The sequence below is a fragment of the Diceros bicornis genome, chromosome 6, assembly GCF_020826845.1.
Source record: "Diceros bicornis minor isolate mBicDic1 chromosome 6, mDicBic1.mat.cur, whole genome shotgun sequence".
NCBI classification, from domain to species: domain Eukaryota; kingdom Metazoa; phylum Chordata; class Mammalia; order Perissodactyla; family Rhinocerotidae; genus Diceros; species Diceros bicornis.
The window spans coordinates 66957743-66984998 of NC_080745.1; the positions used below are offsets into that span (position 1 = coordinate 66957743).

Genomic DNA, 27256 nt, shown 5'->3' on the forward strand with positions numbered 1-27256 from the left:
CTAGCTAAATTATCTCCTCTAGCCCTGCCATAAGAGGAATGGGATTCCTTCCTGCTTTAGATACCAGCCTGACATTTTTTCACTGTTTCCACAATCACAATGAATGTAAATAGAGAAGAATGAACTACAGGAGTTGAAGGAATCACAAAAGTCAGATGGATCATCTACATTTCCATAAAAGACATCACTTAATGCATTCCTCTTAGAAATGTCTACGTTTTATTAAACATTTCTCTCAATAAATGAACAGAGGCTCCAAAACTTTCCTAGGGATAAAACACCTATAAGACTGGCCTATCCCTGTTCAGATCCCATTACTCACTCGATGCTTCAGATTCCCTTACTCTGACTCTAGTAGCAGCCCAGGAGTTGCTGGCAGAGTTCCTGGGGCTATCGAATGCAAATCTTTCATAGCCTTTGCAATTAGTTTGGCCCTAGATTTCCTATTTCCAGAAGCAAGGCCATTCTACACTCTCAGAAACATCTAGTGAATATAAAGGAACAAAATAGGCCATGTGAAAATGTCTATTAGATGTTCTGTCCCACTTAGGACACAAGAAAATTCTAACAAATATCTAGGAGGACTTCTGAGGCAGTGCAGATCAGCTCAAAACCCCAAGAAGTGATCTAATTTTAATTAATTGTGAACCTTCTAATCCCTTGAATGTGACTCGAGAACTTTTAAAAAACTGGCATGAACCAAAAACCTGAAATATTTTAATTACACCTCATTTCCATCAGCCCAATTAATCAATTTATTCTAAGACATTTAAAAGCACAGGGGGTGGGGGGAGCCGGAGGGCAGAAAAATTAGCAATTGACTAAACTTAGGCTTCTTTTCCTATCACTTCAAAAATAGAGGGAAATTATTTTAGTGGATCACATGCTAGACTTGAGAGAAAAGGAAATTTTCTATGGATCCCATACTAGTTAGAGAAAAAAAGGCACATGGATCCCAAACTAAATCAGAAAAGCTGTGCATATACCTCAGCGGTGGATAGGGAGGAATGGGGATCTCATGCAGACAAAAGAGGAAGAAGGCTGTCAAGATTTCTGAATGGTCCAGTGTGGGCCATATGGACACCATACTAGAAAGGTGTAGTCCTGATGTTCATGCACAGGAAAGGGGGGTTGGTGGCCATGTAGATCACATACCGGTTTTCAAGGACTGAAAAGAATGAAATTAAAAGACATGGAAAGAGGTTTATGCTCCATCCTAGAGGGACCTTTTAGAACTCCTCAGGAAAGGCAATCAGCGAGTCTGCCAAAGTAATTAAGCAAGCGAACATTTACCATAAAGCCCACATCAGTTAAGTGCACAGAGATGAATCTTATTACAGTGCACTGTCAACTCTGAGCCTGCAGGTGCTAACCACTGAGAGGTGGCGTTACTCGGCCCTGTCTGCTTGCCTGCCCACTGTGACGGAGAGCTTCGCCCTTCTTGTCAGCTCTGAAAAAGTAGGATGCTTTCACCTGCTCTGGCAGTGACTTATGTTGCCTTCAGAGAGGCCCTAGCACAAGTGGTTTCCCAAAAGAAGCCTGGGTGTAAATAGTGAGCAGGGTGGTGGGGTTGGTTAGAGAAAAGGAGCCTTGAGAGGTAGTGAGGATGGGTGTGGGAGAAAGCAGGGGAGGTGGGTAGCAGTTTGGTTATTAAGATAAGGAGAATGGGATAGTTTAGTAATCAAGAAGTAAATGAAGAATAAACAAGCTGCTCAAAGTATTGAACCATTCTGCTTAAGTAAAGTTGATAGTATCTCTCTCACCGAAAAGGGAAAAGTTAAAACTTCATTGCAATATACTTTCTCCACAGAAAAAGAAATACTACGAAAGAATTTTGCTTTTCCAATGTTAATGGCAGCCTCAATATCAGCTTTATTAAGGAGTTAGCTCCAAAGCTGAAGGGTCAGATTCTCTCAACAACCTAATCAGTACCTATTATTGAACAAAATCCACTGTTTTCTAGAGGAAATGGGTATTTATCAATTATCCTAAGATTTACAAATGGCACCTGGCACACCTTTTGCCCTATTTTCTTTCTGCAAATAATTATGAGAGTCAAAATGAAAGCCCCAAACTGACTAAATGGCAGCCTACTAAGTCAGGGACCCAGAGAGCTTCCATTCAGCAGAAACCTTCACAAAAGGAAGGCTATAAGAGTACCTGCAGGGACAAATTCAAAAATCATATGACACACTTAAAAAACTCATCAAAGGCCATGTGTCTACCACTCAGAGGAGTAGACAAGAGTAGACAGGAAAGTAGATAAGGCCCCTGTGTTCAGAAACCAGTCAATCTCTAACTCATTATAGAGAGGAGATCCTGAAGACATTGCTGGGAGACAGACATGACCAGCTAAGGGAGGAAACGACATGGAATGGGCTTGTGACTGAAATTGATGGAGGTCTCACAGCCCATGCACATGCAGCCACTCATACATCTGAGCTTCCCTCTAGGCCCAGAACAAGAGCAAACAAAGAGCTGTGGTAGAAAATGATTTGCAACCTTATTTTCTACCACAGCTCTTTGTCGGCAACAGGGCCTGCAGTTTCCTTACATTCAAAGGCAGTGGGAGGTGGGAAAAGGAGGGGAGACTAGATGACTACTACTCAGAACCAAGCAGCACTGCCCAGGAGAGGACTTAATGGCAGGATAAATTTGGGGCCTGATTCTTTGACAGCACCTCCAGTAATAGCTAGTAAAGCCGGGGGTGCGAGCCAGCTCTAAACATTCATCATAATAGTGCAACAAGATGAAGGTCTTTGGGGGAAGAGTCTATGAAATTTGAGAGTAAGAAAATGAAGCCCGTGTGGAGGGTGAGGCAGTTGGCTCTGGCAGATTGTCTCTACGGGAGGGTGGGTATATTGTTTTATGCTCACAAAGAAAACATTAGCTGCTTTCTCTCCAATATACCAGAAATAGGGGTAAGTTTTTCCCCTCCTGAAAAGGTGATGCTAGCAAAAGGAGAAATTTAGTTTTAAAGTGATTACAGAACTTTGTTTATCCTATATGCACCATTTGAAAAAGAGAGAACTTCTATATTTTCTCCTCCACCCTTACTCTGCAAATTGACTACTTTCTCACATAGTGAAGGATCATTCTGTCCCTAGAAGAAAGTTCTATGGTTCTGAAGCTAAGGGTTTTCTAGCACAGCCTGTTTGACAAATATTTGAATACCTACTATGTGCAGGTACTATGCTAGGCAATGGGGAAGGGGAGTGAAATCTGATCCCAGATAGTAAGGAACTTACAGATTAGTGCAAGAGACATATACCACAGACAGATCACTTCATTATGATGCGTTAAGGGCTAGACAAAGAGTAGACAAAAGGTATCATGGGAGCACAGAGGAGGAGTATTTAGCCCAACCTGGGGGCTTAGGAAACACATCCTGAAGGAGATGGTGCTTGAATAGAGTCTTGAAATGTGAGTTAATCTAATCAGGCAAGGAAAAGTGAGCACGTCATAACACATTTTCTATAGGGATGGATACTAATACCCAATTTTCACTAAATCACATTAAAGAAACCTCACTAGATAAGTTAAATTAGGTTCATGCATTCAAAAAACAGCCAGCCAATTTTTTCCAGTAAACCAAAGACAAAAGTTATAGCTTCCTTTCCCAGGGTCTTGTTTTAAATCTTTTCCGACTAAGGGGTAGCAGGATACCTTTGTGAAAGCCACGAGACCTTCGCCTGCTGTGGTACTGTTTGCACCTTTTGCTCCGTGCTGACTCACAGATGCTCATGGAGATAGGCTATGGAAGGTTCTGTACCTCCTCTCCCCTAAACTAAATGTAAACACAAAGCCACTGTTTAAGCATGGAGATAGGCTATGGAAGGTTCTGTACCTCCTCTCCCCTAAACTAAATGTAAACACAAAGCCACTGTTTAAGTTGAAAGCAAGCCTTTCAGTCTCACATGGGAGTGAATGGATCTCAGCTGTGCTGTGCCCACCCTCTGCAGTGTGTCAGTCTCCAGCTGGCGATGCAGCTGCTTCACTTAAAGCCACACTGACGCTTCTAGTCTCTGATCTCCATCAAACCACACTGAAGAGACTACATGGCTCTGCTTTGCAGCTACCTGTTAATTATAACAGTTTCCTTGGTTCTCTCTTGGCTTATAAGACAATAATATACATTTGGGAAGGACTCAGTAAGAAACATATAAGAGAACCTTTAACCTCATGACAAGTCTGAAAAAACACCTTCCTGCCAAGAGCAGTAAGGCATCCAAACACCTATAACAGTAGCACGTGAAACAGCATCAGAACAGCAGGGCCATGAACCGATCCCATGGCGTAGCAGTTAAGTGCGCGCGCTCCGCTGCTGGCGGCCCGGGGTTCGGATCCTGGGCGCGCACCTACGCACCGCTTGTCAGGCCATGCTGTGGCGGCGTCCTATATGAAGTAGAGGAAGATGGGCATGAATGTTAGCCCAGGGCCAGTCTTCCTCAGCAAAAAGAGGAGGACTGCCATGGATGTTAGCTCAGGGGTGATCTTCATCACAAAAAAAAAAAGAACAGCAGGGCCTCTAGCTTATATAAATGACAGCAACCCAACAGTCAGTCAATGAAAGGATTTTTTAAGGCATCCTTAAAATCATTCTTAAAATTCAGCAAATCTGAAAGATAAAAATAACATTAATTGCCTTGACTTGTTACTTCAAAGAAAAAAACAATGCATAATGCTATCAATAATTTACTTCAAAGTGGCTTTAGTTGTCTCAAAGCCCCATTTCAGATAATTAAAATCTTTTGGCTGTCCTCTTGTTACTCTGGAAGGAATTAGAAGTCAGTAAATTCTACTGTGTTGGGATACACAATTCAGCTCATTCTCTGGTAACAACTACAAAGCATTACTTCCTAGCCATACTACGTTAACCCAGGAGCTGCCAAGACAGTATTTCCTGTTGTCTATTAAGATCTGAAGCAGACTTTTATAATGGGGCTCCACAGACATATTTGGGGAGCACAATCAGAGGGGGAGCCCTACAAGCACTTCTTAGGCATCTCAATATCTACTTCCCTAACTTAGGACCTCAGGTCAGCTGATGATTCTGGAAGACAATGGTGGCAATATAAGGCCTTGGAAGATGAAACCATTCCTTCCAGCCATCCATTCACTCACTCAACAAACATTTATTGTACCATACTGCACTGTGCTAGGGGCAGAGATTACAGAGGTTAAAAAAAACAAAAAAACATGGCCTCTATCCTTAGGAACTCACCATCCAGTGATGAACAGACATGTAAACAACCATACCACAGTGTGATAAGTGCTGTAAGAGAGAAATGTACAAAGTCCTGTGGCAATGCAGATATGAATTATTCCGCCTCAAAGAATCCAGGAGGCTTTCAAGAAAGGTAACATCTGAGCTAGATTTTGAAGCATATGCAGGATTTTGCCAGGTAAAAAGAGGAATGGGAAGACATTCTAGGTAAAAGCATGTGCAAGGGCACAGAGATATGAAATTTGAGACTCTGTGGTCAAGTCTAATTTGGCCAGATCTTAGGATAAACGGGAAAGTGATAGTAAATTAGGCTAGAAATGTAGGCTGGGGTCAAGATTTTATGTGAAAAAGTTTCGAGATTATCCTATACCTATCAATGACAGGGAATCACACAAGTTTTAAAATCTGGTGATTTTTCAAAAGAAATATTTCAGATGTAGAAAAAGGTTCAGAAAAGAATATACTGAATGTTTGTGTATCCAATATCCAACTTAAGAAAGCAAGTACAATTACCTTTCAAACCTTCCATGTACCTCTTCTTTTTTATTTTTAGCTTTTTACATTAGTTTTTTTTTTACTGAGGTCACATTGGTTTATAATATTATATAAATTTCAGGTGTACATCATTATATTTCAACTTCTGTATAGACTGCATAGTGTTCACCACCAAAAGTCTAGTTTGCCATCCATCACCGTACACACGTGCCCCTTTACCCCTTCTTCCCACCCCATGTACCTCTTCTTGATTGAGTATCTGTCTCTTTCTTCTCAGAAGTAAACACTCTTCTGATTTTGGTATTTATGATTCCTATACACAGCTTTATTCTTTTACTAAATATGAATGTGTCTCTAAATAACATATATAATTGTTTTTTGTGTTTTTAAACTTTATGTGCATTTTATCTCACATTCTGCAACTTATTTTTTATTCAATATTATATTTGTGAGATTTTTACTGCTTTGTGCAGTTCTAAGCCATTTTCAGTGTTGTATAATATTCCATTGTGTAACTATACCACAATCCATTCTGTTGATGGAAATGTAGGTGGTTTCCAATTTTCTTGGTATTAAAAACAATTAATTAATAAGTGTTATTATTTATATATTCTTGTGATCATTTGGGAAAGCTTCTCAAGGAAATATACCTAAGAATAAAATTACTGTGTCATCAGGTTTGGCCAACTTGGACTTCACTAGATATTGCCAAACTGCCTTCAAAGTGATGGTACTAAAGTACACTCCCACCAGCAGTGTAAAGTCCTGCACTTCTGAAATTCAACTCTAGTGACTGAATAAACTGAATAGTGGCTACTATAAGAGAAAGACCAAAAGCAGAAAGAACAGTTAGGAGGTGCCTGTAATGAGGCCTTGAACTAAAATGGTGGTTGTAGAAATGGTGAAGAAGAATTTACTTGAGAAATATTTAGGAGGTAAAGCTCAAAGAACCTACTGACTGACTGGGTGAAGGAGAGAGAAGACTCCAAAGGAACCCTGAGATTTCTACTTTAGGCAACTGAATAGAGGATGATACCATTAATTGGGATAGTAAGCACAGGAGGAGATGGCTCTTACATTGTAGGGGGAGGGCAATAAGATATAGTCTTCTGAATGTCAAGTTTGAAGTACTTGTGGGACCTCTAGGTAGGGTATGAAGTTCAAGAGGCAAGACCATACTGGCAGTAAAAACTCTGAAGCTTGTTCACCTAGGGAGCTACAAAGAAGCAGATACGCAGCCTCAAAACAGTTAAGAAAAAAAGTAAAGAGAACACCACTTTCTACTAGTTAACACTAGTTTCTCTATTCCAGGAAAAAAAGTCAGTTATATGCCCCATGATACAAAGTAGATACCCTCCCCTTAAACTAATTCTATATCTGACTTTCCACCTGTCTAGACTAAAACCTTCAGCCTAAAGTGGAACAAGCAGGGATGAAAGAAGACAGCTTCATAACACTAGACCTCAAAGAGCTACCAAGCTGTGCTTTAAATGTTATTACCAAAGGGGAGACGACCTGACATGCTGTTTGACAAAGGAAATAAGCCTTAGCTCCTTTGAGTATCCTACTCAGATAAACTTAAGCATTTCTATAATTTGCTGTCTTTTGAACCCCTTGCTCTTCATCTGCAGAAAGGTGCTTTTTAAACAAGAAGGAAGTATTTCCTCAGAAGTTATGATGAATACTTCTTCATTCTCTGCCTAATTTCCACGAAGTGTGAATAGAAGCTCAGGAAAGGGGATAATAGTTGTGATCCAGCAGATTCATCCTAGTGGGATACAGGAACAGTTAGGAATCTGTTGTACCACCACTGTCAGGCCTGTTTTTCAGCAGTAACTGACCTTAGAAAATGTAGGGTTAAAAACCTGGAGTTACATTCTTTTTTTTTTTTTTTTTTAAAGCTCCCTTTCACTTTATTTTTATTTGGCTGAGGAAGACTGGCCCTGAGCTAACAACTGTGTGGATCTTCCTCCACTTTATGTGGGATGCCGCCAAAGCATGGCTTGACAGGCAGTGCGTTGGTGTGAGCCGGGGATCCGAACCGAGGCCGCGAGCAGCGGAGCTCGTGTACTTAACCCCTATGCCATGGGGCCAGCCCCCTGGAGTTACATTCTAATAAAACAATGTGTTGGTCTCTCTATTTTTAGCAAGTAGAGATAGCCACTATATAAACCAGGCTAAAACGCCACACTTCAAACCCTAAGGTGAGTAAGAAGTCAACTGTCCCCATCTCCTGACCTACAGTGTGAGGACGGGTCAACTCATCATGTCTAATCTTCTAGACCTGTTCTGTAGCCACTAGCACATGTGGCTACTGAGCACTTGAAATGTGGTTAGTGCAACTGAGGAACTGAATTTTTATTTTAATTAATTTAAACTAAAAAATCTAAAGCAGTATAAAATATTATTCCATTAAATACAACTCGGTTTTGGAAGGACTACATTTTACTTTAATCACTGTATTGTGTAAGATATTATTGCTGTATTATAGTGCACGCCTGGCATGAGAGTCGTTTCTAGTACTACATATAAACACATCACCAATCTAGCTGACAGAAGCAATGGACTGATTCTTCTATGTACTATGTATTGATACTTTCTGTGTACAGATTTAACAATGTAATGTATTTATTTAACATTTTATGCAGAAAGCATGAGTTACAGCAGAGTTTCCTAACTTCAACACTATTGACATTTTGGGCTAGATAATTTGCTGTGGGGGACTGTCCTGGGCACTGTAGAATGTTTAGCAGTATCCCTGGTCTCTACCTATTAGATGCCAGTAACACTCTCTGCTTCCCCCAAGTTGCGACCACCAAAACATGCCAAAAAATGTCCCCCAGAGGGCAAATGCCATCAGCTGAGAACCACTGAGTTACCTTCATAACTACCTACATAAATACGTGATACCTACATAAATCAGAATAGGAAATTAAAGTAAAAGACATTATTTTTAAATTATAATTAAATTATGTTTCTAGTTTTAAAAAGTAAATATGAACAAATTTTTAAGTTTAAAATGAAGGCATACTACTGATGCTGAATTGAGTAGAGATGCAAATGGTAGTTCTACGTCAGAACAGTAAAGAAAAAAAGAGACTGGAAGAAAGTATGTTGCAAGTTTCAGGATGAATGGCAATTGCAATTTGCTTCAGCACAGCAAAACGAAAAAGCTGTTCACTGCATAAAAAAGTTTTCAAGATAATAAACGTTATTAAGAAATGTCAACAAATATAAAGTGAATAAGAAGTTTTTCTTAACACTAAAACATTAAAAATGAATCAACAAAGTATCCCTCAACTGATGATTGGATCAAGAAGATGTGGTATATATATATACAACGGAATACTACTCAGCCATAAAAAAGACAAAATCGTCCCATTTGCAACAACATGGATGGACCTGGAGGGTATCATGTTAAGTGAAATAAGCCAGAAAGAGAAAGACAAACACCATATGATCTCACTCATATGTGGAATACAAACCAACACACGGACAGAGAAAACTGTATTGTGGTTACCAGGGGCAATGGGGGTAGGGGGTGGGCACAAGGGGTGAAGGGAGACACGTATATGGTGATCGACAAACAAAAATGTACAAGCAAAATTTCACAATGTTATAAACTATTAAGACATCAATTTAAAAAAATGAATCAACAAAATAGGTTGTCTAAAGTCAGAAATAAATGTCCAACAAAAAAATTTTAATGATTTTTAACAGGATCTGAGCTTGTATCTTTCGCCACTACACAATTTTTTAGATGGAGATATGGTAAAAGAAACTATTACTTCAGTTAGGGACGTTTTGTCAGAAAATGATGAGGAAAAGACTGAAAAAAACACCTCATAAAAAGTAAAAGATCTTCAATTAAACCACCAAACAATTGCCTGTAGAATATAAGAGATTTCTAAAGATATCAAAGATAGCTGATTCAAAATATTTTAAATTACAGCTACTTTTCTTTAGATTTAGATGACATTGTTCAGTTAATACTTTGGGTACATTTTGTCTCAAAGGACTTTCAAATATACAAAGAAATTTTGTTAATTTGCTGCCAAAAAATCTGAACTCGTGGCATAAATATTCTTAAATCTTCCACATCTGTCAATGAAGAATTTGACTAGACTTTTTTAAAAATTCCATCACATGGATGGTGCTCCCACTATGTTAAATCAAAAGTTCAGATTTATTGGCATTTTAAAACATAACTGAAGTTTCCCTTCTGCTTCATTCTACTGTATGGTACATATTAAAAATATTTGTGCACAGTTAACTGAAGCAGACTCTGTAAGTGTCATGAACACAGTTGCTAAAATCATTTAGTATACACCTATAAAAGCTATGAACATAGCCAGTTTATGGAACAGTTGAGAGAATTAGAGGACAGTGAACTTAATTATCCTGAGTTCTCTGCCAATGTTTACTGGCTGAGTTGTGAAAACGTTTACAAAAGATTTACTATACCGTTAATTTCAACTCAAGATCTTCTTGAAACAAAAGGAATGCCTGCCAAATATTCAATAATCAAAAACATTTTTTTATCAGTGAGTTAAATTTGAAGCTCCAAGGAAAGGAAAAGCTTATTTTGTGACCTATCTGGACAGGTATTTATGTTGAAATTGAAACTTTTCATAATATCAATAATAACACATTTTTCTAATGTGAATCAGTATGTAGAATATTTTAGTTGTAATTGACAGCACTAACTAGCTGCAAAAAATAGAAGAAATTTTTGAAAAATGCTTTGTTGATATTGATAAATTTATAGTTGCCTTAACAATTTATACCATATCTCTTTGAATTTGGTATTAATACAAGAGTTAGTAAATTTCCTTAACCTGGACAGATGTAGCTTTGAATTCAAATGAACTCTAAAAAAAGATGAACCAGTTTTATCAATGTGGATGCAAATGTTAAAGAGAAATGATTTTCAGGTACTCAACTCAGTTACTGGAAAACTTTTAAGTATGTTTGGAACAACTTGGGTATACGATTCTACTTTTTCAACTGCAAATTTTATGAAATCTAAATATAGATCAGAGCCAGCCCTGATGGTCCAGTGGTTAAAGTTGCACACTCTCACCCCTGCAGCCCGGGTTTGTTACCCGGTCGCGGAACCACATCGCCCGTCTGCCAGTTGCCATGCTGTGGTGGTGGCTCACACAGAACTAGAAGGACTTACAACTAGGATATACAATCATGTACTAGAAGGAAAAAAAAAAAAGAGAGAGAGGGATCAAATATTTCCAATGAAAATATATCATGAATTGAGATGTGCTGTAAGTGTAAGCTATCCACCTGACTTCAAAGACTTAATAAAATAGACTAAGAATATAAAATATCTCATTAGTAATTTTTATATTGATTACATCTTGGAATGATAATATTCTGGGTACACTGGATAAATAACATTATTAAAATTAATTTCACTTGTTCAAAAATAAAGTTATATGTGGCTCACAATATATTTATATTGGACTCTGCTATCTAGAATCTTGTTGCAAATATTTCCCCTCTTACTGCTCTACTTGCTCTTCCTATGGTCTATACTTCAATGTAGGAAGTCATTACAATGATGGAGCCCTGGTAATTTCAACACTCAAGGTTGAAATTCTCTACAAAACATCTAGTCTTAGGTGAATAAATGCTGTATTTGACTGACTGTTGTGACACTAGCAGGAAGAATTAAAACTGAACTGAACTTCATCTCTGGAATTTACTACCAAAGGAAAACAACCTTGCTAAACTCACTTATTCTAGTAGCTTTTTGTAGAGTCCATCAGGTTTTCTACTTAGACAATCATGTTGTCTGCAAGTAAAGACAGTTTATATCTTCCTTTCCAATCTAGATGCCTTACATTTCTTTTTCTTGCCTGACTGCACTGTCTAGAACCTCCAGCACAATGCAGAATAGAGGTGGTAAGAGCAGACATCCCCACTTCATTCCTGATCTTAGGGGAAAAGCATTCAATCTTTCACCATAACTATGATAGCTGTAAGTTTTTCACAGATGCCCTTTATCAGGTTGAGGAAGCTCTCTTCTACTCCTAGTATGCTGAGAATTTTATCAGGAATAGATGTTGGATTTTTCATTTCCCAAATGACTGATAAACAAACAAACCCCCCAAAACAAAATACACTTCCACATGTACACATTATCTCTGGAAGGATACCCAAGATGGGGAGTGGGGAATTCTTGCCTAGGAGAAAGCCCTTGCTTGAAAGGTCACACAAAAAGAAGAACATCAGTCTTGACGAAAGGCCCCCAGACTCTAGTGGGTAAATGTCCTCTCAACAGACTTGTTTGGTTTAGTGCTTAAAGTGGCCTCCTCTTTCCTAGAGTGACTTCCATGACTGCACAGGAGGGAGGAAACACTTCAGAAACTCTGCAGGAGCAAATAATGGGTGGTAAGAAGTAGTCTGTCAGGCCGGCCCCGTGGCTTAGCGGTTGAGTACGCGCGCTCCGCTACTGGCGGCCTGGGTTCGGATCCCGGGCGCGCACCGAGGCACCGCTTCTCCGGCCATGCTGAGGCCGCGTCCCACATACAGCAACTAGAAGGATGTGCAACTATGACGTACAACTATCTACCAGGGCTTTTGGGGGCGGGGGGAGAAGAAGGATTGGCAATAGATGTTAGCTCAGAGCCGGTCTTCCTCAGCAAAAAGAGGAGGATTAGCACAGATGTTAGTTAGCTCAGGGCTGATCTTCCTCACAAAAAAAAAAAAAAAAAGAAGTAGTCTGTCATCTCCTGGAGCTTCTCAAAGGAGCTATAGTCAGAGCATAGCTATCCTGCTCATATTCTATCTTAGGTACAACATCATTGTACCCCGGCCTTCAGATGTCCTTCCAAAGTCTTAAATGCAATGGCATTCTACCCTATGAAGTCTTGCCATGTGGTACTATCAATGCAGGTCAGGAGCTAAGGGCACTGGGTTGGTACACAGGAAATACATAATAGGTAATTATTGACTAATTAAGAGTTAGCCAAGATGAACCTGCATTTCCCCGCTGGATGAAGTGTTGTGTGTCTACTAATGTATAGGCAGTAAATTGCACTTTAAATCCCTTTTGGGCGAAAGGGACATAAAAATACAGGATTAAGATATGATACACTGCTGACATAAGCCTTTACCTCACAGTGTTTCATTACCACCTATTTATCCAGTCAAAAATTTAAAATATCACTTTATAATTTCTTTCCCTACTAAAACATGTTATTTGTTACAAGGTTAATTACAGCTTTTTATTCACTATTTGCTAGACCCTGCAAATATTGGTGAACATGCTAATGAGAATAAGAAAACAATAAACCATTTGAAATATATGGCTATTTGGGAAAGTCCCATTTCTGATTAAATTACTTTAGTTCAATCTTGAGCAAAATGATTAGAGTTCTGCTCCAAGAGCAGACTTCATCTAGTGTGTATCTGCATTATGTATCACATTAGAGGGAGAAGGGACAGATTTTTATAAATAGGGATACAAATCAATATGAGGTTTTAACAGATGGGGTCTTGGTTGGGGGCCACAGCAGCCCCTTCAGGTCCTGTGCTGAAAATCATTCAGCTGAAAACAGTGAAAGATCCAGAGACATTTGCTTGGCAAGTCACTCAGGGCATCAGCATCTTGCTAAATGTAATCTTCCCAGTGTGGGCCAGAATGATGGCCACACATCTGCTCAGGGTAGTCAGCAGTTAGCACACTAAGCTGTAGCCATAGACCTATATTGAATATTATTGCCGCAAGTAGTGCAATAATACTACCATCATATAATGTCCCCCACGGGGGTATTTTTAGAGATATTGAATAGCTATTGAATAGTCTGGCATTCAGGGAGGTGATTCAAGCTGGATATGAGAAGCAAGCACTATACACACAGTTCAGATCACTGGAGACACAGGGGAGAGGGAGGAAAGAGGCACAGCTGCTATCACCAAAGGTTTAGCATTTGTGGTTCACCTATCCCCGGATCCATGACATTGTGTAAACCTGCCCTACAAACTCATAGTGTGATAAAGCTTTTTGGTCCAGTCCAAAGGCAAAGAGGTGTAGAAGTTGTCTCTGAGGTTAGCTGTGGGACAGAAACATCCCTGGGCACTATTCCGGGTCTTATAACAATTCAACTCAACGGTGGCTGGGCCCAGACAGAACAAACAAACAAAGCTTTAAAAGAAAAACTAAATCCACAGAAATCCCAAATAATTGGATTCAATCCATAAATTGGGGAAATGATCCACATGTCTATGTCTGATGGCTATCAACAAGGTCCAAGAGCTCCTCAACTGTGATTACCTTCTCAAAATAACCCTCTCATCAGCATACAGGTTTATATAATGCTGACATCTAAGGAAAACCACCGCAACCCACCCTCCCATCTCTGCTTTTACTCAAAAACAAAGAAATTTTAAAAACCTTGGAATTTGGAAGCAACATGAGGAAAATCCAAATCTTCTGATTCTAGCTCCTGTTACTCAAATTATTTTCAAAAAGTTGCCACATATAAAGTATGGTAGTGATAGTCAAAAGTTGAATGTCCTACCCTTCCTTGTGAAGATCTGTTTTTTCTAATTTTCAAATTAAGGTATAATTTGCATACAGTAAAATTTACCCCTTTTAGGGTACAGTCTAAAAGTTTTGAAACATGCATAAAGTCATGTAATCAACACCACAATCAAGATAAACAACAGTTCCATCACCCAAAAAGTTCCCCTGTGCCCCTCCTCCCAAATCCAGCCCCTGCCTGATCTGAATTCTGTCCCTACAATTTTCCCTTTTCCAGAATGTCATATACATGGAATTATACACTATGTAGCCTTTTGAGTCTGGTTTCTTTCATATCGAATAATGCAACTGAATTCTTCCATGCTGTTGCATGTGTCAGTTGTTCGTTCCTTTTTACTGCTGAGTAGTATTTCATTAAATGGGTGTACCACAGTTTGTTTATTCATTCTTCATTTGAAGGTCATTTGGGTTGTTTCCAGTTTTGAGAGAATGTATGGAAAAAGCCACTGTAAACATTTGTTCAACCCAAGTTTTCACTTCACTTGGCTAAATACCTAGGAGTGAATTGCTGGAAGATCTATTTTTGAAAATATCTGCCTGATTCTGTGTATGCTATTTCTATACAGCAGATATGCATTTTCCTAACGGAAAAGCTATGATGCTATTTCTGTGATGCTTCTCTTCCTGGTCCATCTATATAATTTCTCTGCCCTCCTGGGTGTAGGCAACATATCCAAATCAGTATCGCTTACAAACTTCATTAACACTTTGTTTACTTTCAGCTCTAGATCATCAATAAAAACCCTAAATAGGCCTGATTTCCTCATCAGCACCCTGCAGCATCCTGGTAAACCACACTTTCCCAACCCACACACACACTACCATTTAGCTTTACACTTGTTTTTACAGCACATGTTGCACCAGTAGCTTCTCCTCTATATTCTTTTTTTTCTCCTTTATATTCTGAATCAATTTTCAATTGAGCCAAGAATGTTCAGTGTACCACCTTTAATAACTATAGGAAAACCAAACAGCTTTGCCCAACTCATCCACAGTTAGTGTACTTTCTCTAAATCACAGATACAAACAAGGATCAATAGAGAGCACACTCAGACAATTTGAGGTGTTACTCCCTAACACCAGCCTGAAAGCAATGCTGGGCTTTGTTCCCCCTAAAACAGTGTCCCGTCCTAAAAACAGTCTTTCAAATAAACGCTGTACTAATTAAACTAGAGAAGAGGAAAAAAATGTTAGCATAATTAACATACAAAGCAACAGTATGGACTAATTAATCACCATGAAGAGCAATCGAATAAAATACTATGCATTTTTACGGAGCAATTTAATCTGGCAAGTAATTAATCACAGAAACACTAAGCAAAACAAATGGATTTCCCTTTAAGGAAGTCACATTTATCATCTGTAATGTATCCCAAATTCTAATTTGTTATCCCAACTCAAAATTGTCCAGGAGACAATGAATTGTCAGCCTTACTAGAACACTGATTTCTGGTGAAAAAGAGGACCACGGAGCTTTTCAAAGAAAGTTACTCCCTGAGCAACCAAAGAGCTAAGGGTTATGGGGCAGAAGTACGTGGCAATAGATGTGGCGGTCTTAACCTTACGAGTTCTAAATCTAGGTCAGTTTAGTCAAATCCATAGATAATTGCCAAACGACTCATGAAAAGAAAACACTTAGCATTAAGAGTGACAATTATAGGTCACAGATATTACCAAAACCCCAAAAGGAGGACCCTCAATTGCTGACAACAGAGGGAAACAAGAGCTTTTGATCTTCAGAACAAGAAAAAGGGAAGGGGAGGTGTAGCCACATATCAATACAGTGAAATTTAACTCAAAGAAATCTGTTACTCCTTCCTTCTCTCCTCTCCTTCCTTTTTTTTTTTTCCAGTGAGGAAGATTGGCTCTGAGCTAACACCTGTTGCCAAAATCTTCCTCTTTTTGCTTGAGGAAGATTGTCACTGAGCTAACATCTGTGCCAATCTGGCTCTGAGCTAACACCTGTTGCCAAAATCTTCCTCTTTTTGCTTGAGGAAGATTGTCACTGAGCTAACATCTGTGCCAATCTTCCTCTATTTTGTATGTGCGATGCCACCACAGCATGGCCTGATAAGCTACGTGTAGGTCCACGCCCGGGATCCGAACCTATGAACCCCAGGACACCGAAGCGGAGCGCACCAACTTAACCACTAGACCACCGGGCCAGCCCCTCTCCTTCTTCTTTAAACAATGACCCATTTTCCTTGAACCCCAATAGCTTTACCAGCTTGAAGAATACCAACAGTCTGATTTTTTTGAATGGTCTCAATTTTCAAAGACAGCGACACACATTAGCTAAGAAGGTACAACAGGCTATCTTCGTATCTCCTTCCCAGCTACCCTTTCTGCTTGGCTATATTCGAGACTAGATGAACTGTCCTGTTTTTGCCAATGAAGCTCATGGCATTTATAAGCCTTTCTTTTATAATTTTATTTATTTATTTTTCCCCCAAAGCCCCAGTAGATAGTTGTATGTCATAGTTGCACATCCTTCTAGTTGCTGTATGTGGGACGCAGCCTCAGCATGACCGGAGAAGTGGTGCATCGGTGCGGGCCCAGGATCCGAACCCGGGCCGCCAGCAGCGGAGTGCGCGCACTTAACCGCTAAGCCACGGGGCCGGCCCCTATAAGTCTTTCTTTTAATATTCCCAGCTCTTACTGACTTTTTTTTCTTTATGTACTGGTCTTGTAGGGCTATGCCTCTCTTTTTCTCTTTCTTTCTTTTTTTTTTTGTGAGGAAGATCGGCCCTGAGCTAACATCTGCCAATCCTCCTCTTTTTGCGGAGGAAGACTGGCCCTGGGCTAACATCCATGCCCATCTTCCTCCACTTTATATGGGACGCCACCACAGCATGGTTTTGATAAGCGGTGCGTGGGTGCACGCCCAGGATCCTAACCTGTGAACCCCGGGCCGCAGCAGCGGAACACGTTGCACACTTAACCGCTTGTGCCACCGGCCGGCCCCTCTTTCTTTCTTTTTTTTAAAATTATTTTATTGAGGTCATAATAGTTTATAACATTGTGAAATTTCAGTTGTACATTATTATTTGTCAGTCACTATATACATGCGCCCCTTCGCCCCTTATGCCCACCCCCCAACCCCCTTCCCCTCTGGTAATCACTAATCTCTCCTCTTTGTCCATGTGTTTGTTTATCTTCCACATGAGTGAAATCATGCCATGTTTGTTTTTGTCTTTGGCTTATTTCGCTTAACATAATACTCTTTTTTTTTTTTTTTTATTTTTCCCCCAAAGCCCCAGTAGACAGTTGTACGTCATAGCTGCACATCCTTCTAGTTGCTGTATGTGGGACGCGGCCCCAGCATGGCCAGAGAAGCGGTGCGTCGGTGCGCACCCGGGGTCCGAACCTCGGGCTGCCAGCAGCGGAGCGCGCGCACTTAACCGCTAAGCCACGGGGCCGGCCCGTTATTCAGTCTTAAAAGGGAAGGGAATTCTGTCACATGCTCCAACATAAATGAACCTTGAGGACACTGTATTAAGTGAAATAAACCAGTCACAAAAAGACAAATACTGTATGATTCCACTTATACGAGGTATCTAAAGTAGTCAAATTCACAGAGACAGAAAGTAGAATGGTGGTTGCCAGGGGCTGGGGGGAGCTGTTGTTTAATAGGTATAGAGCTTCAGTTCTGCAAGATGAAAAAGTTCTGGAGATCTGTTTAGAACAACGTGAATATACTTAACACTACTGAATTGTACACCTAAAAATAGTTAAGATGGTAAATTTTATATGTTTCTTACCACAATTAAAAACCACTTAAATTACTGTTTTAAAAAATGAACAAATATACACCAGAAAGTGGATGAATCTCAAAAACATTATATTGAGTGCAAGAAGCCAGACACAAAAGAGGACATACTACATGATTCTGTTTATATGAAGTTCAAGAACAGGCAAAACTAGTTTATGGTGAAAGAAGTCAGAAAAGTGTATAGTTCTGGGGAAAAGAAGGGTCATGAGGGAACTTTCTGGGGTGATGGAAAGGCTCTATGTCTTGATCCGGATGGTGACTACGTAGGTATATACATATGTAAAAAGTTGTTCCATTACACACAAGATTTTACACATTTTACCATGTATAATACCTCAATTAAAAAGAAACAAACATAGAGTTTCAGTGAGTTGGTAACATTCTATTTCTTAGGGTGAGTGGGTCACAGATGATCATTTTAGGATCAAGATTTATTACAAATATACATTAATATAATACTCTTTAGAAATTAACAAATAGTTCATATTTTTAAGTAGGAAATTAGTTCAGATTAAATGGGAAAAAGGAACAGATTCAATCCATCTCTATCTGAATCCCATCTAGAAAATTATCCCGTAAGAAAGGTACAGTCAAAACTCTGGTCAGAAATCTTCCACTCCCCAGGGCTGGCCTGGTGGCGCAAGCGGTTAAGTGAGCGTGTTCCTGTGCGGCGGCCTGGGGTTCACCAGTTCGGATCCCGGGCGCGCACCGATGCACTGCTTGGCAAGCCATGCTGTGGCGGCGTCCCATATAAAGTAGAGGAAGATGGGCACGGACGTTAGCCCAGGGCCAGTCTTCCTCAGCAAAAAAAAAAAAGGGGGGGGGGAAGACTGGCAGATGTCAGCACAGGGCTGATCTCCTCACAAAAAAAAAAAGAAAAGAAATCTTCCACTCCCTTCTACCCAGAATGAGCTCCAACTACAGATGGCTACTCCTGCTGCCTTTTCAGAGGTGTCACCAAGATGAATGCAGGAGAGGAGAGACCAATGAGAACCAACTGTCTGGAGCTTCCTTGAGATTGAGAACTTTCATCATATGAAAATAGTGTCAAATGAGAGAGAAATTAATGTTCTTTGGTGAACAGGGTAGTGAAAATGCATCAGCATACCCTGTGTTTGACATCCCACTCACATGTTACTGGTTTTAAAAGAAATTATATAGAAACCAATTGGAAGAAAAAAATCTCATTTAAACCTCTTACAACAGGAGCCTACTTTGCTAGAGCATGCACAATATCTGAGCTCCAGGGAAAAATGTATAATCGAGGTAACATTAATCAAAACCCACATAAAAAGAATAGCAAGAAACAGTTTAAGAAGAAAATCTTTCCTCATTGTTAGAAATTCATAAAGTCTGATCACTGAGTGTGTAATTCTGCTTATTATTATCTTCCACTATGTAACACTGTATTTATAACTAGGCTGATATTACAGTAAAATGACAGTAAAATGCAGACACAATTCAATTAACAATTAATCTACTGGTCCTAGAAATTCTTAACATGTCATTAATTGCCTGCTTAAAACGCTGTCCCAGTTTCAGTTTTAGATTATCACACACCTTCTTTAAGAACCCAGGGGAAATGCAATACACAAGGCAAGGCTTGTTTAGGGGAGAAACAGCAGGTAGCAGTGAGTTTCACACTTTTCTCCCCCCCCCCCCCCGCGACCTCAACTCAGAAGAGCCCTTATTGTGACCACCAAGCTTACTATCTTTCTCAGTAAAGCTCTCTCATCCACCCTCACACCAAACTGCCTTTTTTACTGTTCTTTACCTGCATCTTCTCTCTAATTTCTCACTATAAGAAGAACTAATGCTTGCTACAATCTTTTTTCTTTCTTCTTCTTTTCTTTTTTCTTTAATATTTCAATTGGTAAATCCCTCTGCTGGGATTTTGAGAGAGTAGGAGGGTAGAGGAAGATTTGAACCATTCTGTGAAGGTTGTTGTCCCTGATTTTTCTATAAAAGGATTTTATTTTTCTAGTCTGGCCCTGGCTGATGATTTCCCACTCACAGTTTTTTCTTCACAAATTTATTCTTTAAAAAGAGCTTTGCAGTCAAGTCCTAAGGAATTTTTCAGTCTTCCAGGCCATTTTACATAACAGCAGCAAGCCAAAACCCAGAAAGGGGAGAGATGATTCCTAAATCATCCACCAAATGAGTAGCAGAGTCAGGATTAGATCAAAGCATCTGGACAACAGATTTAGAGGGCACATTTACCAAATGTGCTGATGATAACAAAGCTGCAAAGGAAAACCAATACATAGAATGACATAATCAGGACTCAAAAAATACCTTGATAGGGGCCAGCCTGGTGGCATAGTAGTTAAGTTTGCGCACTCCGCTTTGGCGGCCCGGGGTTCACAGGTTCAGATCCCGGGCGTGGACCAATGCACCCCTCATCAAGCCATGCTGTGGTGGCATCCCATATACAAAACAGAGGCAGACTGGCACTGATGTTAGCTCAGGGACAATCTTCCTCAGCAAAAAGAGAAAGTTTGGCAACGGATAATAGCTCAGGGCCAGTCTTCCTCACACAAAAGAATAGTTAAATAAATAAAAAAGAAAATTTTAAAAAATACCCTGATAAACTAGAATGATGGGTTGCAATGAATAAGATACTTTTAATAAGGATAAAGAATTTCATTTAGGTTAGTTTAAAAAAAAATCAACTAGAGATGTTCAGGAGACACAACAAAACAGTAATATTAGCTACCTCTGAATGATGAGATTTCAGATGATTTTACTTTACTTTGTTCTTTGCACTTTTCTGCATTGTTTAAAATTTCTATAATGAGCAAGTGGCATTAAAACAAACAAACAGGGGCCAGCCCCATGGCTTAGTGGTTAAGTGTGCGTGCTCCACTACTGGCAGTCTGGGTTCGGATCCCGGGCACGCACCGACGAACTGCTTATCCGGCCATGCTGGGGCCACATCCCACATACAGCAACTAGAAGGATGTGCAACTATGAGGTACAATTATCTACTGGGGCTTTGGGGAAAAAAAAGGAAGAGGATTGGCAATAGATGTTAGCTCAGAGCCAGTCTTCCTCAGCAAAAAAAAAGAGGAGGATTAGCATGGATGTTAGCTCAGGGCTGATCTTCCTCACAAAAAAAAAAAAAAAAGAAAGTTCTTTGGTTAGATGAAACTCAGATTTTAGTCTAATGTTTTTCTTTTTCTTTTTTGACTAATTAGGATAATAGTCAGCAGACATCTTCCTAAAGTACAGGACCCACCTACTACTAGGGTAACCTGCTCAGTGGTGGCGGGAAATATTTAGCATAGAAGTCTCTAAGCAAAACTTCCCAAATGTCTTCCTTCCAGCCCTGCACATGGCCCTTCAAAGTATTTTTCCTTTGTAGACCACCAGTAGATCTGTGAAGGCAGCTGAAGTAACAAATATAGCAAGTGGAATTTTTTTGTGTGTGTGTGAGGAAGATCAGCCCTGAGCTAACATTCATGCCAATCCTCCTCTTTTTGCTGAGGAAGGCTGGCCCTAAGCTAACATCCGTGCCCATCTTCCTCCACTTTATGTGGGATGCCACCACAGCATGGCCTGACAAGCGGTGCGTCGGTGCAGACCCGGGATCTGAACCAGAGCCACCAGCAGTGGGGCGCGCGCACTTAACCGCTACGCCACGGGGCTGGCCCCCCCAAGTGGAATTTTAAAGGTAGACCAACAATATTTTATTTTTCTTGTGGCAAAGCAATGGAACAATCCTCCTATGAAAAGGAACAAACATAGGGCCCTGTACGTTAATGACATCAGGTGTTCTAATAAAAATAGTAGTTTCTAAGCAGCTGCATTTTAAGAATCTCTGAAGGATCAAACAGGAAGAGAGACAAATTGTTTAAACACAAATAGCTTTGACAATTAAAGAACTAGCATGACTAAGCCAAGAAAGCCTAGTGAAATGCAAACAGACTGACACTTGAGCAAATTTAGGCCTCTAAGCATGTGGAAGTACTTTTAATTTTCACTGTCAAATCTAAACTCCAAAGAACAGAAAGGTCTACAGTCTTTCTGCTGCCTTTTATCTGCTGGTGAGATACCATGTTAGGGTTGCCATTAGATGCATTGCATTCCAGAAGATCCCAAAGACTTGTAGCCATCATCAACTGGCAAATCAGTCTCAGAGGCCCTCCCAGCTGTTAGGTGTCTGAAAATTTCACATGCAACCCAATTCCTTCCCATGGCTATCAAAGAACATACTACAGGGGAGATGGCTAAGAGCTGTTCACTCTGCCTTAGAAATCCTTTCCAGGTGTGAGATCAGCACAAACAACCTTTAGTAACAACAGAAGTAAATGTTGAATACCATCACAATTTTGCTACTAAGCCTTTATATACTCTATCCTGATAATCAACCTGGTGGCCAAGAGTTAAATATCCCACAGTATCCCTGGGAGACCACAGGTCCAATTTTCGGACACCTGTTTTTCTAAATCACTCGAAGTTAATAGTGTCATGGATGTATAACATGAGCTCTCAGAAAAAAGCAAAGGAGCATAAGGCAGCACTCATTACCGCTGGCTCAGTGGAATGCACACTTCTCAGGCATACTGCTTTTTTGCACTCAGCTAAGAGAGTACTAACTCTCAGAAAAGAAAACTCCCCAGACCATCTTCACTCAAAGCATCAAAGTCTACCTACAAAGAAAAGCAAACCATCTTTTAAGGTTAAGGGTAACATCTTAACTGTTATAGAAGGATCGAATGAAGACATAACTTAGGAAATATTCTAAGGAAGGCTCAAAATGTAAAACCTGAAGGGGCCGGCCCGGTGGCGCAAGCGGTTAAGTGCGCGCGCTCCGCTGAGGCGGCCCGGGGTTTGCTGGTTCGGATCCCGGGCGCGCACCGACGCACTGCTTGGTAAGCCATGCTGTGGCGGCGTCCCATATAAAGTGGAGGAAGATGGGCACCGATGTTAGCCCAGGGCCGTCTTCCTCAGCAAAAAAAAAAAAGAGGAGGATTGGCGGATGTTAGCTCAGGGCTGATCTCCTCACAAAAAAAAAAAAAAAAAAAATGTAAAACCTGAAAAATGGTATGGCAATGCCTCAAAAAATAAAAAACACAGAATTACTAATGGATCCACCAATTCCACTTCTGGGTATATGCCCAAAAGAAACGAAAAAGAAGTGACTGAACAGATATTTGTACACTCATGTACAAATAACCAAAAACACAATAACCAAAAAGTAGAAAAAACCCACTTGGGGTTTCATCAAGGGATGAATGGATAAACAAAATGTGGCATATACCTACAACGGAATATTATTCAGCCTAAAAGGAAGTAAATTCTGACACATGCTGCAACAGAGATGAACCTTAAGGACATGCTAAGTGAAATGACCAGTATTTTATAGTTTGCTAAGGGCTTTCACATACATTGCATTATATAATTCTCACAACCACTTCCCTGTGAAACAGTTGATATTATCATGACCTCCATTTTATAGCTAGTGGAAAGAGGTCCAGAGAAGCTAAACAACTTGCTTAAGGTCACACATTAAGTAGTAGAGACAAAAATAAAAAATCCAGTTTCTCTAACTCAAATTTCCACTCTCCTTTCAACACATCACGCTGAGTTTTCTGTTTACCTCCATGGTAGCCTTTGATGCAACTCTATAGAAGGAGGCATTATGGTATAGAAGAAAGAGCTCTGGACTTAGGAGTTAGAAGACCTATGATTAATTCTCAGCTTTGCCACACAACAATTGTGTGACTTTCTGCAATTCACAATATCTTTAACACATCAGTTTCCTCATTGGTAAAAAGCGTATTTTTTTAAAGTTTATAATACACTCTACTTTATAGAGTTTGATGATTGAAAAAGACAGTATATGAAAAACTAATACAAAATTTAGGACTTAAGTGAAAATCAATGTCAGAAAGGAAAAAAAGTAAACTTCTGCAGATTTAGCATCACCAATATTTTCCCTTCATCTGCCATTAGTGTGATAAGTAACATTCAAACACATCTTTGCAGTAATCTCTTGAGAAAATTGACTGGATCTTTGATACTTCTGACATATACTCTGAGTGTAATTCATTAGCAACAGTGAAGATGATGTAATTATTCTCTGCCACAAGTTCATCAAAGAAGTTTGAGGAATGAAAATGAAGGTATAGGCCTGACAGAGACTTGCAAAGAGAAGGAAGAGGTCTTGGTTATGGGCATCTGCTCAAAGCTCAGCCCAGTCGTTTCTGGGCTATTCAGAAAAAGGATGGGCTAAGAGCTTAAATCAGCTATTTGATGGTTCTTGTGAAGAAAAAGGACAGCAGCCAAGCCAGAAGCTGCTAAAAGGAAAAGCAACCAAGTGGGAGGTAAAGCAAGCATAAAGGAATGTGATCAAGGAAACAGGCCCCAGATGAAAAGGAGCTGCCTAGAAAGCCTAAGTAAATACATGAATAAATAAACACAACATAAATTATACCCATATGCACTTCCTACTCTAGCCCAGAATCTGGTGCTTCTTTCAAACACCTACATTTGTCATACTGCCCTTGGGTCACAAACGGATATTTGGGAGAAGGTGGTTTGTAATTCCTGATTCTTACAGAAAATCACATTTATCATAAGGCTTCACCATAGTATCTGGTTTATTTGCTAGGTGCAGATATGCATTTATTTGTGAGATTTATAAAACTGTGTTTGCTGCAAAATGTCTCTGGGGTCAGGTAAGGCAGAACAACCTTCAATGCAATCTTGTTAGCACATCTCACTCCCTTGCTCCCTCATCTCAGCCCTCCCAACGCACACATTTCACACTTTTCCTTTTGTTCCCAGATGTGCCAAATACTGTAGTAAATTACTGCAGGAACAAAACATTTTACTTTAACAAAAAAAAAAAGAAAGAAAGATATAGAAACAAACACTGAATCTCAGCTATGTCACACTTTAGAATCTACACCAAGTTGTAAATGTGCATTACTATTACTGGGAATGTCTGGCAAGCCTTACATCTGGAGCTAAATCAAGTTCCCCTATCTGTTGGGTTTGCCTCTTCTACTCAATGTTAATTTTTCAATTGTTCGCAAGAACAATTTAATAAATGTTGAGAAAATGGAAAATGTGCCTACAAAGGGAGAAAGGAATGTAAAAAAAGTCAGCTTTAGGTTTCATAATATTGAAAGCACATTCTCTCCATTTATAAACAGCTCACTCCTGTGAGTGTGTGGTATTCCCTCAAGACCCTAAACCAACTCCATGTCTGACTCAATTTTATCCAATACATACAGCACTCTGTAACTGCCCTGTTGTTTCATAAGGAACCTAAAATGACTTAGCCCCATGAGCTCCATTTGCCCCTGTTTACCACAAATAGAAATAGCCACGAAAAGCAAAACGTCAAAGTTCCACATCCCCATGAGTCATTTATTGAACTCATGGAGAATGGCGAAAAAATTTTCAGAGAAAAGCTTTCAGATGGCCTATACACAGAAAATACTATGGCAACAAAGATGCCTGAAAAAGGCTTGCAACCATGTCTTGGTAAGAAAATTCATAGAACAGCACTGTGAGCTATTTCAATATGACAAAATGAAAGTCTCATGTACTCCTGCTTTTCTTGATCAAGTACCACAATTTCTTCTAACTCCTACAGACATCGGGGCTTAAAATAGTAGTGGTGTTCAACACACTCTACTTAGAAAGGTACAATAAACCTCAGGATGAGCCAAGAAACTCTGAAAGAGATAAATTCTCCTTCCTTACCTGATATTAACCAACGCATGGGTCACCTTGCTGGCTGCTTCTTTCCACTGGCCTGCATTGGTAGAAAGCCTCAGGACTGTAAAGAAGGAAAGCACAAAGATCTGTCAGACCCCTGATATAAAACACAAATATGAAGAATGAAGACACATCTCAGAATAACACTATTAGGATAACCACAGAGAGCGTGTGCCAATCTTCTGTTTACAACATTCTCATCCTAGAGAAAAATATAAGGGCTTATTCACAACTATTTTCACTGAGAATTTCTTTCTCTTTTTTTCACTTTCTATCAAAATACTCTACTCCTTCTCTGCCTTGGGTCCCCCTCCCTCCACTCCCTGCTAACAGGTTTCCATACTTAGTTTTTGCATTCATTTAAAATCTACACTGGGGTGGTGATGTGAGCGTAACCTGGCTGCCACATTTATCATTTCCCTAATGGCTAGAGCTGATTTAGTAGAATTGGCTAGCTGGGTAAGTGTCCCCTCCTGTTTCATATATATCTTTCTCCTAAAGGTCCAAGCTGAGTCAAACAGAACAAATAACCCTGCCAGACAGAGGACAGTCATGTTTCAATCAAGGAGTAACCTGTTTTAGCTCCTCTGACTGAAGTGTGTGACCCGCAACATGAATCAACAGGAATATTCTTCCTTTCTCTGACCAAATTCTATCTCTTTTCCACACTTACCCACAGGAGGAGAGATGATGGAAATACAGAGCATCTTCTATCAGCTATGAGCTTCAGGGCCACACATTACAGTACCTATACCATTTTAGAAAAGAGACAAACCAGCACAAGTGCTCCTTGAAAGCGTAAGCACATGGTGGGCACTCCAAGTATATGTTTTTAATGAACGAATAGCTACTAAGAACTAAATATGAACAGAGTTTACTATGTGCCAGGAACTAGACGAAGTTAGGTTATATGCAATATAGCATACAGATGAGGAAACTGAGACTCAGAGGAGACAAGTAATTGATCAAGGTCATTCATACAACTGTAAGTAATGGAGCTGGAATTTGAACCTGGAGGGAATGACTCTAGAGCTATACTTACATAGTGAGTGGTTAAGAGTACGAACTCGGAAGCCATCTGCCAGGGTCCAAATCCAGCCCCCGCTACTTACTAGAGAATAACAGTGATACTTACATGAAAAGATTATTGTGAAAATTAAGAAGTTAACTTATATAAAGCCTTAGATCAGTGCCTGGCACATAGTAAATGCTGTGTAAGTATTAGCTATTATTAATTTAAATAGACTGCCTCCCAAACAAATGAATGAATGTAACCGAGGCTTTCCCAAAGGAAGGAAAGCAGAACCTAACTAACATTAAGAAATGTGTAACCAATTGCATAGGAACTTTATATCTAAGTACCATCACGACCTACTCCTGACCAGTATTTTTCCAGCAAGAAGAGTCAGCAGCAGCTCTATCAGAAAGAGGGCCTATGGCTGTAATAAGGAAAGAAAACTCATCT

The 27256-nt window shown here is 39.8% G+C and overlaps 1 protein-coding gene across 10 annotated transcripts in view; it reads right to left on the reverse strand.

The window, feature by feature from the left end:
* The window catches only part of ARMH3 (armadillo like helical domain containing 3), a 185031-nt gene that overhangs the window by 45380 nt on the left and 112395 nt on the right, over nucleotides 1-27256 (reverse strand). For 8 of the 10 annotated variants that reach the window (XM_058543838.1, XM_058543836.1, XM_058543831.1 and 5 more), the window contains one exon: nucleotides 25777-25852. In XM_058543838.1, coding sequence (XP_058399821.1) covers nucleotides 25777-25852 — 76 coding nt within the window. The other 2 variants (XM_058543840.1, XM_058543839.1) reach the window with 2 other exon arrangements.